Raw genomic sequence first — 13,725 nt, 5'->3', positions numbered from 1 at the left:
AATTCATTTTTTTCCAAATTATAATCCAGCCCTCAAACAGTTTGAGGGACTGTGACCTGGCCCTCTGTTTAAAAAGTTTGAGGACCCCTGCTCTACATATTCAAGGAATCCTTCATGGATGTTACATTCACTCAGGCATGAAAACCCAGTGGGTTCCCCTGGTCATGTAATGCAGTCTAAGTCCCAGAAAAACCTGTGCTAAACTTGCCTTATTATCACCATAGGTCAGGAAAAAAACTTAAAGACACATAACAATAACAATGTCTGAGTCAACTAGGGATTGTTTGTTTGTGGGTGATATTAAGTAACTTTTTGTGTTCAGACAAAGTTATGTCTCCAATGTCCAGAAGATATATTTTTCTTTATACTTCTGATACAAAAATAATTCTTTATTTTCTATTCACTAAATAATTAACTTTAGTTCCAAATAAACATCTGCATTCAGCAGATTAAGAGATAGCATAAGTGAACAATTAAACTACATCCTCCCCTACAAATTGCACTTTTCATTGCTATCTCATCCAGAGTTTTATCATTTTATGTCATACATTTGTCCCGCCCACTGTGTTTGATTTCATTATGTTATTGTACTATTTATTTTATTTGAGTGGTTTATTTTTATTGCAATGTTATTTTATTGTTTATATTTTCTGTTGCTGTAATATATTGTTGGTCTTGGCCTCATGTAAGCCGCTGCGAGTCCCCTTTGGGGAGATGGTGGCAGGGTATAAATAAAGATTATTATTATTATTATTATTATTATTATTATTATTATTATTTCCCATAATTTAATTGAGCCTACACTCCTGTAACCATGAATTAAAATGAGGTTTACATAGCAAAAAGAAAGCCATTATCTCTCCTTTCAGCACATAATTATCATGGAACTTCATTATATTTTACTTATTGGAAGAAATTAACTAACTACAAATAACTTCTAGTTGTGGAGAATTGATTCAAAGCTCTGGTGGTCCCATGTCTCAGCCACAGGTGATGTGGCAGACCTTAAAATATTTTTTGTATTGTATTGTAATGGGATTTGTCAGTTTAATTCTTTCTTGCTCTTTGCAAGCCTGTTTAGTTAAGTCTGAAACAATCAAACAGCAGCCCAAGAACAATAGGAGAAAGCACAAAGGCTGGGCCGTTCAGAGTGTGACTGAGGAAGAATATTGTCAGGGCTGGTTCCGAAATGTGCTAAAATATGCAATGTTGCTGAGGCAGCAGATTGACTGAGTTACAACTGGGCTGTGGATTATGCAAAGCTGTCCATCACTGCTGCCACTAAGGAGGTAAAACTTTGACTTGTTTTCTTCTTGAATGCAGGAATGAAAAACTGCAGATATTGTGAGAAATTGTGAGACTGTTCATGCATTTTTCATCCCCCCCCCCCCCCCCCCAAATATTTCTGGAAATGTGAGGGCGCTTCCAGACAGGCCCTATATCCCAGGATCTAATCCCAGGTTTTCTGTTTATCTGCCAGTGCAGACTCATATAAGCCAATTTAAAGCAGATCATGGGATATAGGGCCTGTCTGGAAGGGCCCTGAGAAGCCCCACGTTTATATTAAAACCCAGAATGTTTGCCCAAAAAGCAAAACGAAGGTGATAAAGGATAGAATTAGAGGAAAGTAAAGATATTTCAATTAAGCAGTGGTTGCCCTCTAGTTTAGAAAAAAGTGAGTTGTGTGCTAGTTGGGAAAGGAAAAGTACAATGTAAGAATGTATGGTGGTTGGATAAGGGAAACATATTTGACGGCAGTATTGAGGGTGCCAAAGTAGAGAGAAACCTTGGTCTGAGGCTGGACTTAAACTGCTATATAATGTAGTTTCAGAATGCAATGTATCTGCATTGTAATGAATTATATGGCAGTGTGGACTCATATAATCCAGTTCAATGCAGTTAAACTGCATTCCAAATCTGCATTATTTGGCAATATAGATCTAGCCTGTGATGGACAGGAAGATAATGCTGAAGGAGACAAATATCTGTTAGGAGTTGAGTGATGGAATAGAGGAGTCAAAAAGGGAAGCTAGGTGAGAAGAGGATGGTTGATTGGTCAAGCAAGATGAAAGAAAAGCATTAAGTTTTGCACAAAAATAGATTTATCTATCTAATTTTACTATGATTGCTTTTAGAACTGGGCATAAACTTTGTTAAATGAATTATTAATTCTCAACTGCTTTGTTAATACAGCAAAAACTTTGGATTTTTTTGCTTTGGTTACTGGCCAATGAGCACTTTGTGAAGGCTCCAAATGGAGAAAGCAAGCTGTCATTAAACCTGACTGCATTTTATGATAAACCCTATGGAGCCCTCAGTGGTGCAGTGGGTTGAAGCCCTGTGCTGGCAGGACTGAAGACCGACAGGTCACAGGTTTGAATCTGGGGAGAGTGCGGATGAGCTCCCTCTATCAGCTCCAGCTCCTTATGCGGGGACACGAGAGAAGCCTCCCACAAGGATGGTAAAACATCAAAAACATCCCCCTGGGCAACGTCCTTGCAGATGGCCAATTCTCTCACACCAGTAGCGACTTGCAGTTTCTCAAGTCGCTCCTGACATGACAAAAAATAAATAAATGATAAACCAAGTCCATACTGGCAGAATAAATCCCAACATCAAAGTTTCCCAGTACATTTTTTCCCTTTCAATGAATGTGTTTTCTCATATGTTTTGATCTGGTAGCTTTTTGTAATTATTTTTTCTATTTTCCTATCTTTATCAGAAGAATTATTGGCCTACTCTCTTCCAACTCCATGTTTCTACTCCACCTGCATTCCCACACACTCTTAACATATACTACTTCCCCGCCCTCTTAATATTGTTGTTCCATATACAATATTTCCAGGTTATTTTTCACATTTATGATAAACACCTTTTCAAAAAGTAGATATATGAACATCCTCTAGGGAGCCAAGACAAGCTTTAGCATCATTCAATGTATTTCTTATATATATCTGAATTACTTATCACCAATCAAATGCCATAGCGAAAAAGCTCCCTTTACCTTGCATCATTGTGAACATTCTTCATTGAGTAAATTCACCAATTCAGCTGCAAGACCTAAATGTGAATTTGTGGGGCAAAGAGAAATCATCATGTATATGCTTCCATGACAGCCTTCTATCTCCCAGTCATGTGTGCATATATGGTATGGAAGCTAGTTAAGTGTATAGTGGCAGAATGAGCTATGTAAATGCCATCAGAACTGAAACCGCATGCTTGATACAGATACAATAAGTGTAACACATTGCTCTATAAGGTGAAAGTTGCACACAGTGTGACCATACAATAGTTATGCTTCCCTCTTCTGTCTTGCTTTCATCTTTTCTATGGACATGGAAAAGGCTCAACAGAAAGAAAACCTTGCCATGAGTCTCCTTCCCTTTAGCCTCCCTGCTCCCCAGACTTGTAGGAGAGTTTATTGTCTCTCCCCACCTCTGCAATGTTACTATGGTGACCTCAACAAAGACCTTAGTTGGCCTCTTGGGCAGAGAGATGAGACTAGCATCACAAAGCCTCCACCTCTAGAATAGGAAGCAGTAGAAGACAGATAGCCATGTGAGTTACAGGGATGAGGGCAGGGGATAATGTGGGGGAAACCATGAGCAAACACCAATAATTTATTTTTGTATTGAGTGGAGGAAGCATGAACAAGTGCTGATTCTTTAGGTACTTTATGCTATTTTTGTGGTGAGGATGAGTAGGTTTGCAGAGGGATGGTTTTTAACTGGCTGTGTTTCCACGAAAGCCACATTCCTCCTCATTGTAAACCAGGCATAGGCAAACTCTGGCCTTCCATGTGTTTTGAACTTCATCTTCTACAATTCCTAACAACTGGTAGCCCTCCAGAAGTTCAAAACATCTGGAGGGCTGAAGTTTGCCCGTGCCTGTTTTACACACAGGGAAGAACATTGAGAGACTATGAATACATCTACACTGTGGAATTAATGCAATTGAACACTATTTTAATCACTATGGCTTACTGCTAAGGAATTATAGAAGTTGTAGTTTTCAGCTTTAGCCTTCTTTGCCAAAGAGCATTGATGTTTTATCAAACTACAGATCCCAGGATTCCATAGCATTGATCTATGACAGCTAAGTGGTGTCTGTCGACTACATTAATTCTACATTGCTGATGCAGCCAATAACTTCCCAAGCGCTGCTGAAAAAAGGATTTCAATGTAGTTTCCCAAAACAGTATTTATGCAAGAACATACAATAATAATTGTGTAACTGGACCGGGTTGTCTTAAATACAGATGGACAAATAGACCTTTAATTTATCACCAAAATGACTGGCCTTATCAATGTTCACACACAACAACTTTGGATATACAGTAAGCTGTAATTTATGCAGCCTATAATGAGATTTAGAAGTTTAGAAGTTCACTCTTACTGTCTATATCAGTGCTTTTTAAGCTGTCTAATAGGTGATAGTTTGTGGACTGGCACCAGTCAATGAACCACCATTTAAAGTAGCGCTAGTATATCTAATCTTTACATTATACATTGATATAAGCCCTCAAAATTAGGAACAATTGATATTTATACTTGCATCAGTGTTCTTTTCCATCTTTTTCTTGAGCTATTACATAGTTAGCTATAGTTTGAGTATCCCTTATTCAATATGCTCAGGACCACAAGTGTTTTAGATGTTAGATTTTTTCAGATTCTAGAATATCCATAGTTGTAAATACCTACATAGTGAGCTATCTTGGAGATGTGACCTAAAAACAACATTCATTTGGTTATACATGCCTTATGCACGTAGATTGATACAATATTTTGAATATTTTTTGCATGAAACAAAGCTTATGTTCATTGAACCACCAGCAAGCAAATGTGTCACTATATGAGCCACTCATGTGGAGTATTGTGGATTTCAGATAAGAGATGCCCAATGTATAGCTACAACACACACTGAAACCTGGGAAACAGATACATGTGGGGGGGGGGGGAAGCATGTATACATTTTAAGAAACACAAAATAGAAAAATAGCAAAACAAGTATTTGCAGAAATCTGCAGTGTCATACAGAAATATTGATTTCAAGAAGGTAACTTTGACTGAGTCTCCCAGTCAAGGCTATATTTGGTAGTGTTTGAGGATCAGGGCATCTATAGGGATACCAAGGTGCTTGTTTATAAAGCTATTGTCCTCCCAACCCTGTTATGTGCCTGCAAAATGTGGACTGTCTACAGACGTCATACTCAACTCCTGGAATGATTCCATCAGTGTTGCATCCGGAAAATCTTGCAAATCACTTGGGAAGACAAGCGGACAAATGTGAGCATGCTGGAAGAAGCAAAGACCACCAGCACTGAAGTGATGCTCCTACGCCATCAACTCTGCTGAACTGACCACATTGTCCAAATGCCTGATCACCATCTCCCAAAACAGTTACTCTACTCCCAACTCAAGAATGAAAAACAGAATGTTGATGGACAGAAAAAGAGATTTAAAGATGGGCTTAAAGCTAATCTTAAAAACTGTGGCACAGACACCAAGAACTGGGAAAGAACCAAGAACGTGGTTCTTGAGCAGTGCTGCGGAATTTGAAGAGGCACAAATGGAGGGCGAAAGGGAGAAACGTGCCAAGAGGAAGGCGTGTCAAGCCAACCCTGACCGGAACCACCTTCCACCTGGAAATTGATGCCCTCACTGTGGAAAAACATGTGGGTTACCTACGAATCCACCGCCAGGACCCTGCACTTAGAAGGCCATCATACTCAGGCAATGAGGGATCACCTAACTAAGTACATTTGGCAGTGAACCTGTAACCTGGGAAAGTTGTTATTTTTCCCCTGGGGCTGTCTGTCAGGTATACATGTAAGGCTAAACTAAAGGCCTGGTAAAGTGTATTATGGGAATTGTATTCCAGAAAAGGTCCTGGTGCAGTCACCTTTGCTGTTAGTCATAACTAAAGGGAGCTTTTTTTTATTTAAGGAAATACATTTGCAAATAAACTTTGTATTAGAAGATAACTGTTATCTCCACAGGGAAAGACAAATGAGTGTCAGATTTCATCCAGTGAGAGAAGATGAGGATGAGGATGCTGATGCTGATGTCAGTAGCCCTCCCAATGTGGAAGACAACAGAGAGCATCCTGTCATCACCAAGGTCAGCTTGATGTTGAATCCTGTGCCTGGCATTGAAAAACATGACTCCAGCTCTTCCCTACTTGAATCAGCAAAGGAACGGTGAGTTATGAAGGAATTGCTCCTCCTAAGTTTGTTCCCTCTGTGGATTTTTAAAAAGAGGGGGAAAGATGTGTTTGTTATTTGCCTCGAAGTTTCATGCTCAACTTATCTATAGAGCATAATTTTGGCCCTAAGACTTGTCCTCGATGAATACATGAGGTCAATTTATCTAGAACACCAGCAGAAGCTTGCTTGTAAATGCCTTGTTCCTTTTCCTTCCTTGTTTATAATCTCCGGTATAAAGTGAGAAATGCACTTATTATTTCTGATGGAAGAGGAGAAGAGGAGTAATTTCTTCCATCCTTTTATTTGTCTGTAACAACCAGGCAAAGCTGACTGTCTCTGCTATTTAGGTTTCTTGCTCATCCATGGCAACCAGGAGATATTTAACACAAGCAAGACAACTAAATGTTGCTGTTTGTGAGATCAAGCAGAAGGAATGAAAAACAGATGGGAACAGGTAGAAGAACCTCTCAATGTTAGAGGAACCAAGATGTTACAGGAATCCTTGCTTGCTCGGTCCAAAAAAGCTGACCCCTAGAGTATTGAAAAGGAGGAGAGAGGATAAAAAATTGGAGGCTGTTGAACACAACCCTGAATAGCAGACAAGCTGCAATTAGTACAACATATGGAAAGTCAAAGGTTTTAGGAGGCAAGAGAAACTGACATGATGCAAAACAAAACACAAGAAAAAATAGGGCAAATGAGAAAAGAGAAAGAACAGAGAGATGTATATACAGGTTGGAGTGGGGGTGGACGGGACGATGACAGTACACAACCATTAACAATAAAGGTGAATGTAGTTACATCTATTTGGGGTATCATTGTTCCTTGGGTGATGAGTCCATGAAAGCTTATGCTACCAACTTGGTTCTCTCTGGGCCCGTCCCTTGGTTCTCTCAGGACCTTTATTGTGGTATCTACCGCAATAAAGGAGGGGCTGTCCAGACAACATTCTGGACAGTCCCGAATCAATTCGCTACAAACCAGGAAAACCCTGGTTTGTAGCGAATTAATTAGATAATGGGTTTATTCCACTCCTTCATGGAAGGTGTGGGATAAACCCACTATTTCCGGCTCTGGACTGCACAGTTTACAGTTTACCAGGCTAAATAAGCCCAGTAAACTGTGGGAATACCGACCCCTCCCACAAGCCCCAAGCCCCCTTAGAAAAGTAAAAACTTATGTGGCCTCCATTAGAAGCTTTGGCCAGCTCTCCCAGAGCATAGAAATGATGCACCAGGAGAGCGGAGGGGGGGGGGGGAATCACTCCACTTCCCACTCTCCTAGCATGTCATTTCTACATGCTGGGAGAGCTGATCAAGGCTTCTACTGGAGGCCACATACGTTTTCATTACTTTTCTAAGGGGTCTGGGGGCTTGGGGGAAGGGGGGTAGGGCCGCCACACATTCTCTTGGGCTAGTCCTGATAGAATGTCTGGACACCCACTCCAGAAATCGCACACTTTCTGGGATGAGTGTGGACAGGCCCCCAGAAACATCCATATTTTTTTTTACGCAGATTCTTCTGGGATAAAGGCCTGTCTGAATCTGGCCTCAGAAAACCCTGTTCAAAGCAAATATTGTGGGACTTCCTGCCTTGATATACTGGGTTATATGGCTGTGTGAAAGGGCCCTATATCAGTGGTTCTCAACCTGTGGGTCTCCAGATGTTTTGGCCTTCAACTCCCTGAAATCCTAACAGCTGGTAAACTGGCTGGGATTTCTGGGAGTTGTGGGTCACAACACTTGGGGACCCACAGGTTTAGAACCACTGCTTTAAGGAATATTTATCAACAGTGGTCCTGGGAGGCAGAATATTGCTATTATCCTGTGGTCACATGGGATACAGTATATCCTTACTTGTAGCTTGAGATGAAGGAACACTGGATCGGCTCCTTGACTGTTACATTATTCATGGAGCTGCTTCAGTGCAATACAAGCCAAGGACATTTAATGCAACCTTGACCTGTGTTAACAGAAATCACTGGATACTCAGAAGCTTTCCCAAAACTCCAGCATATCCAGCTACATGCCACCCTGTTGTCCCTGTAGTCAGGAAGCCCAAAGGGAGGTGATGGCACCTACCTTGTTGCCCTTGACCTTATATCGGTGATGTCCATTGGGCACAAAAATGGCAAGCACCTGGAGTGCTTAGCAGCTGGAGTGATATCTAGCATGATAAAGAGTTTGGAGAGGGGGGTGATCCCTCCTCTCCCCCTCTCTATCAACATGGTGGATATTGTTATTCCAGGCAACAAGCAGTGCCTGCTACCATTTTTATGCCCAGTGGACACCACCAAGGTAGGATAAGGGAGGGGGGCATGGTAAAGGTGGCAGGTGAGTGGGGCTGAACAGATTTCAGCACCACTTGCCCATGCAGTCACCATGCACCTCCTGAGCTTAGGGGCAACCAGTGTAGCCTCCCATGATGCTGATCCAGAGGAGCCCACACTGGGTAAGGATTGCGGAACCTGCCGCATCAAGATGCACCCTAAGTCTGAGTTGGTGTAGCGTAATAGACAATTGATACAGTATTTAACATGTTACTGGGTTCACTTAATCTAGGTAGCTGTGGGCAAGTCAAAGGTTACCTCAAACAAGAGGGGAAAATATCCTCACATACATGGAATATACCTTGAGTGTTTTGTGTTTTTTTAAATAGGATAGCAATTATTGTTGTTGTGTGACTTCAGGTCATTTCTGATTTGTAGCGATCATAAGGCAAACCTATGATGGAGCTTTACCTGGCAAAATATGTTCAGAGGTTCTTCTTCCTTCCATCCTATGAGGCTGTGATTTGCCCAAGGTCAGGCAGTGAGCTTCCATGGCATTCAAACCCTGATCTCCAAGGGTCTTAGTCCAATACTCAAACCACCATACAACACTGGCTACTTCACAGAAATTGTTTACTTCACAGGTTCAAGATGATACAGTTGCGCATTTTGAGGTTTTTGAAAGATAAAACGTATAACAATATTTGAAATAAATGTGAATTCAATATATATGAGTTATTTGATTCATCATTTTGACTTAAAGAAAATAAGTCCATAAGTCCCGATTTCCCTGCTACAGGGCTCACGTGTCCGCTTGGCTGTACTTCATTAGGAACAACCTTTACTTTCATACATGATGTCTGATGTCTAGAAATAGTATACCTGTAGGTATTACTCCATACTGGGTCAATATTAAGTCTATACAATACTAGTGAACCATGACATAGTTGTCACAGTGGTAGTAAAGAAGAATGTGGGCTATTCAATTTCATGCTAGAAGTGGGGGTTCATATAATTGAGTATTCTTCCTCCAGTTCTAATTAACTAAAACTTAGATGTTAATGATAGAGTCAGGCTAGAAATCTGCTCTCTGATATCTATGCATATTTTCCTATGCAGAGGTGAATGCGATGTGAGCACCACTCTTTGTCCCGGAGTGTGGTGGAGGCTCCTTCTTTGGAGGCTTTTAAGCAGAGGCTGGATGGCCATCTATCAGGAGTGCTTTGCATGCGATTTTCCTGCTTCTTGGGTTATATTGGGTGGCCCACGGGGTCTCTTCCAACTCTATGATTCTATGATGCTGTTCACTCACTTTACTACTGGTGAGAATTAGGAACATGCAGTGAATAGTTCTAGATAGCAATGTGTCAGTATGGAGCTCAGATTGAATCTTAGTGATAGTGGTACAGAAAAGATGGATACAAAGAGTAAGGATTCTTGACTGATGGAGAGGAGAATGACAGATTTGAACTGGAAACCTCCTGGCTCTCATGAAAGATTTATTGCCGTACAGATCCAACTGGAGGGAGAACGGAATATTGTGTGAAGAGGAGAGTAGCTAGCAAAAGAAATATTCTCTCTCGTTGTCTTGTATCACTTGTGATCAGATACAAAATTGAGAATTCATTGGCAATAACTGTCTGAACAATTCACTGCACTATCTGGACATAACTTTTTTAAACAATGCAAAAACCAATCCAGATACCCGTACAAAGGAAACTTGCAAACTATGAACACCAACCCCTCTTTCAAACTGCTTCAGTTGTTTGAAAAAGCAAGTGTATTGTCGTCAGCCATTCACATATTAGCTTTCCTATTATGTAAGACTGAGAGGCCTTCTCTGAACAGGGGAGGGCAGAAAATAAATTGGGATCTACTAGCAAATACCTAGCTCTTGCTGAAATGAATTGCTTAGGTTTTAAGGAGCCACAAGACTTGTTCATTCTTTTTCAAGGTTATTTGCAACAGACCAGCATGGTTTATGATAAACAACACCCACTTTGCCTGATCAACTTTGGTTGCTGAAGAAAAAACTGTGTGTGGGGGGGGGGGGGGATAATGAGTGGAGGTTTGTGTAAAAAGGTTTGTGAGCTTGTTTCTAGTGTGGGTCACAAATTCCTTGGCTGGATACATGCATAGAAGCAGTCTTTTCCTTTGATTCTTAACATATATTCCCATTGGCTTGAATCACAGTACTGCACTTCTTCCATTGGACTACAACACACACATGAAACAGAAAGAAGATCCCAGTGTTCTCAGCCTGGGGTCCCCAGATGTTTTTGGCCTACAACTCCCAGAAATCCCAGTCAGTTTACCAGCTGGGAGTTGAAGGCCAAAAACATCTGGGGACCCCAGGTTGAGAACCACTGCCATAGACCTTCAGCCTGCCTGCCTGTGGTTGTATCATGGTGTTTTGTTTCAGTTCCAGGAAATCTTCTTCTCTTCAGCAAAACCCCAAACTAATGGAAGACCCACGTACCCTTCTCCTGTTGCTGCATCAGAGGGATCTGGAAATCAAAGGCTTGAAACGTGCTGGTCAGAAAGAGCAATTTAATCATCTGAGCCGGATTTTGGATGAGCTTCTGAGGTCAAAGGAGAAAGGTCCACCAAAGAAGTGAGTAACAGTAAGCTGTGAAAAATTGGAGAATGTATTCAATCCAAAACCCATACAGAAATGCATTCACACACAAACCCATACAAAAGTAGGTCATGTTGAATGGCAGGTGACAAAATGGGACCATGATCATCATGTTAGAAGATGTGTTTCAGGAGGTACAAAAACCAGTGGTGGTTGAAGAAGGTGTTGCTGGGTGGATCTGCTTGTAGGAAGCGACATTCTTCCAACATCTCTTCTTGAGGTGAGACTGAAAACATCATTAGTAGATTAAGAGATTATCAATATCCTGGGATCAACCCTAAATTACAAAACACAACAGAGATTGCCAAGGTGTAAAGATGAAAATAACAAGAATAAGTAATTAAAGATGACTGTAGAAATGCTGATGATGAGAGATTTCGTTTAGGATACAGGCTAATTGTGCACAAGGATTCACCAATGAATAACATGTGTTGTGGGCTCTGTTTCAGAGGAAGGCGAAAACAAGCCACTACTCTGCTTTTCTTAGCTTTAAAAACTCTATGAAAACTCATAGGGTTGCTATGAGATAATAAGACAGTAGGTGATAGAGAGAGAGAGAGAGAGAGAGAGAGAAAGAAAGAAATGTAAAAGCTGTTGAAAATTTATTGGAGGGAAAGGATTGTTCCCTCCAGTAAATAATTCCTTAAATAACCAACTTAGTTTTGTTCAGGTGGTTTGTAATGATAGAATCAGTACCATGCCTACACCATAGTAAGACTATCAAGTCCTGCAAGGTACAGAGTTTATTTTGACATGTGACAGTGGTTTTGGTAGCACTTCCTAACTGTGATAGCTCTTTATTTAAAAGGTTGACAATGGGATCCATAGATCAAAACATGAAGGGTAGGATGGCTTTGTTATCCATCATGTGTGATGTTAGAAGTGAATACTTGTACTTTTGATTTGATGTGAGGTGTAAAGAAAACAGAGTTTCTGCTTCTTACAGATAATATCTCAGGTGACGTGTTCTGTTCTGCTATAACTTAGGCCAAGATTTAAGAGGTGTAAGCTTCACTTAGTATTTGATCTGCTTATGTGTTGTTGTTGGTTTAAGTCTCTCCTCCAGCAAAAAGCATTGTCAGTTCTGTTGGCATTTGTTCTTTAAAGCAGGGATGGGCAATTATCCAAGGTGCAGGGGCTTCCTTTTATTTATTTATTTATTTACTTTGCTTGTATACCACAATTTCTCAGCCTTGTAGACGACTCAACGCAGTTTACAACAAGAGCAAAAGTCAATCCAACAGCATACAAAATTTAAAAACCATTAACAGCATAATATACAAAATGACACATCAATAACAACACATTAACGTCTTTTCACTTTATTAGACTTGAAGGATTATATGCAGCAGCCATACAGTCCAAACATGATTATTACTGCATCTTCTGGCATATAAGACTACTTTTTAACCCAGGAAAATCTTCTCAAAAGTCGGGAGTCATCTTATAGGGCAGGTGCTGAAACTCCCAACCCGGACTAGAGAATCTAGCGTTTCCGCATATGGTGGGAGGAGCTCAAAAATGGCTGTGGATGCATCCCCGCCATATGCAGCAGCTGTATGAAAGCTGCAAGGGCAGCGCTGTACAAGTACAGTCGAAGAAAATCCACTCACCAGGATTCGGGGAAAGAAATGACTTAACGCGGTCCCGACGACAAGGTGAGGGGGCATCTCACCAGGAAGGTGTAAGTGAAGGGAGGAGCAAGCTGCAGGTGTCCAGAAAAAGGGGATAGAACAACACTGTGCCCAGAAAAACACACCTCTTTCACCCGTCTGGCTTGCCCTTGTATCCTATCACCATACCTCCTTCTCTGCCTCTCAGATCTCGCTCCTGAGGACTGCAGTGAAGTGGCGCAAACATGCATGTGTGAGATCTGAGAGGCAGAGAAAGATGTGTGGTAATAGCAAAATTACCATATTGAAATCAAATCTGATGCTTTTAAAAATTTTATTTGGTGTGTGTTGTAAGAGGGGTAGCCTTATACGGCTACCCCTCTTACAACATCCCAAACTCTATATTTTAATTGGAAAAGTTGGGGGTTGTCTTATATGCCCAGTCATCTTATATGCCGGAAATACGGCAAATGTTTCAAATCTGTTAAAACATGTTTTACTTCCTGTTTTTAAAAACGTCTCTCCTGGTATTAAAACAGATAGGCTAGAGAGGCAGAACTGCTTCACACTCCTCAGGGTAGATGCAGTGGTCATTTTGAGGAAAAGAAAAATTCAAAAACGTTGGGGTCCAGGCCCTTCAGGTCTTCAATGACAGCCATACTTCCCTCCCCCTCTTTTAGATCATGGAAGAGAATATTTTGCTTCAATTTCCCTTCATGGGTTCTTGGTCAAATAATGCCATTCTCTCTCTGTGGGGTCACCAAAAGGAACAAAAGTATGCTGCTGCCCGTTCAAACTTGGTCATCCAGGACATGAATAAGCTGCATGTAGCAAAGGAGAGTCACAGCGTCTATTGCTCTTTAAGGTTAGGATTACAGGATACATATGTATATTGTGCTACTTCTAAAATCCTCTTTTAATAACTCTGTGGGAAGTAATTATTTTGAGATCCAAATCAAGAAGCAAGATCACCATATTCCGACATTCCTTGATTATTGTT

At 40.9% G+C, this 13,725-nt stretch overlaps 1 protein-coding gene across 1 annotated transcript in view; it reads left to right on the top strand.

The window, feature by feature from the left end:
* Positions 1-1,206: 1,206 nt before the first annotated feature.
* LMNTD2 (lamin tail domain containing 2) overlaps positions 1,207-13,725 on the top strand; it is a 49,185-nt gene continuing 36,666 nt past the window's right edge. The window contains 4 exon segments of the mRNA XM_060769572.2: positions 1,207-1,228; positions 1,231-1,279; positions 5,990-6,199; positions 10,903-11,088. Of these exon segments, the coding sequence (XP_060625555.2) occupies positions 1,207-1,228; positions 1,231-1,279; positions 5,990-6,199; positions 10,903-11,088 (467 nt within the window).

The sequence above is a fragment of the Anolis sagrei genome, chromosome 1 (genome assembly GCF_037176765.1).
Source record: "Anolis sagrei isolate rAnoSag1 chromosome 1, rAnoSag1.mat, whole genome shotgun sequence".
In the NCBI taxonomy this organism is placed as follows: Eukaryota; Metazoa; Chordata; class Lepidosauria; order Squamata; family Dactyloidae; genus Anolis; species Anolis sagrei.
This window is presented reverse-complemented; position numbering and strand designations above follow the sequence as displayed.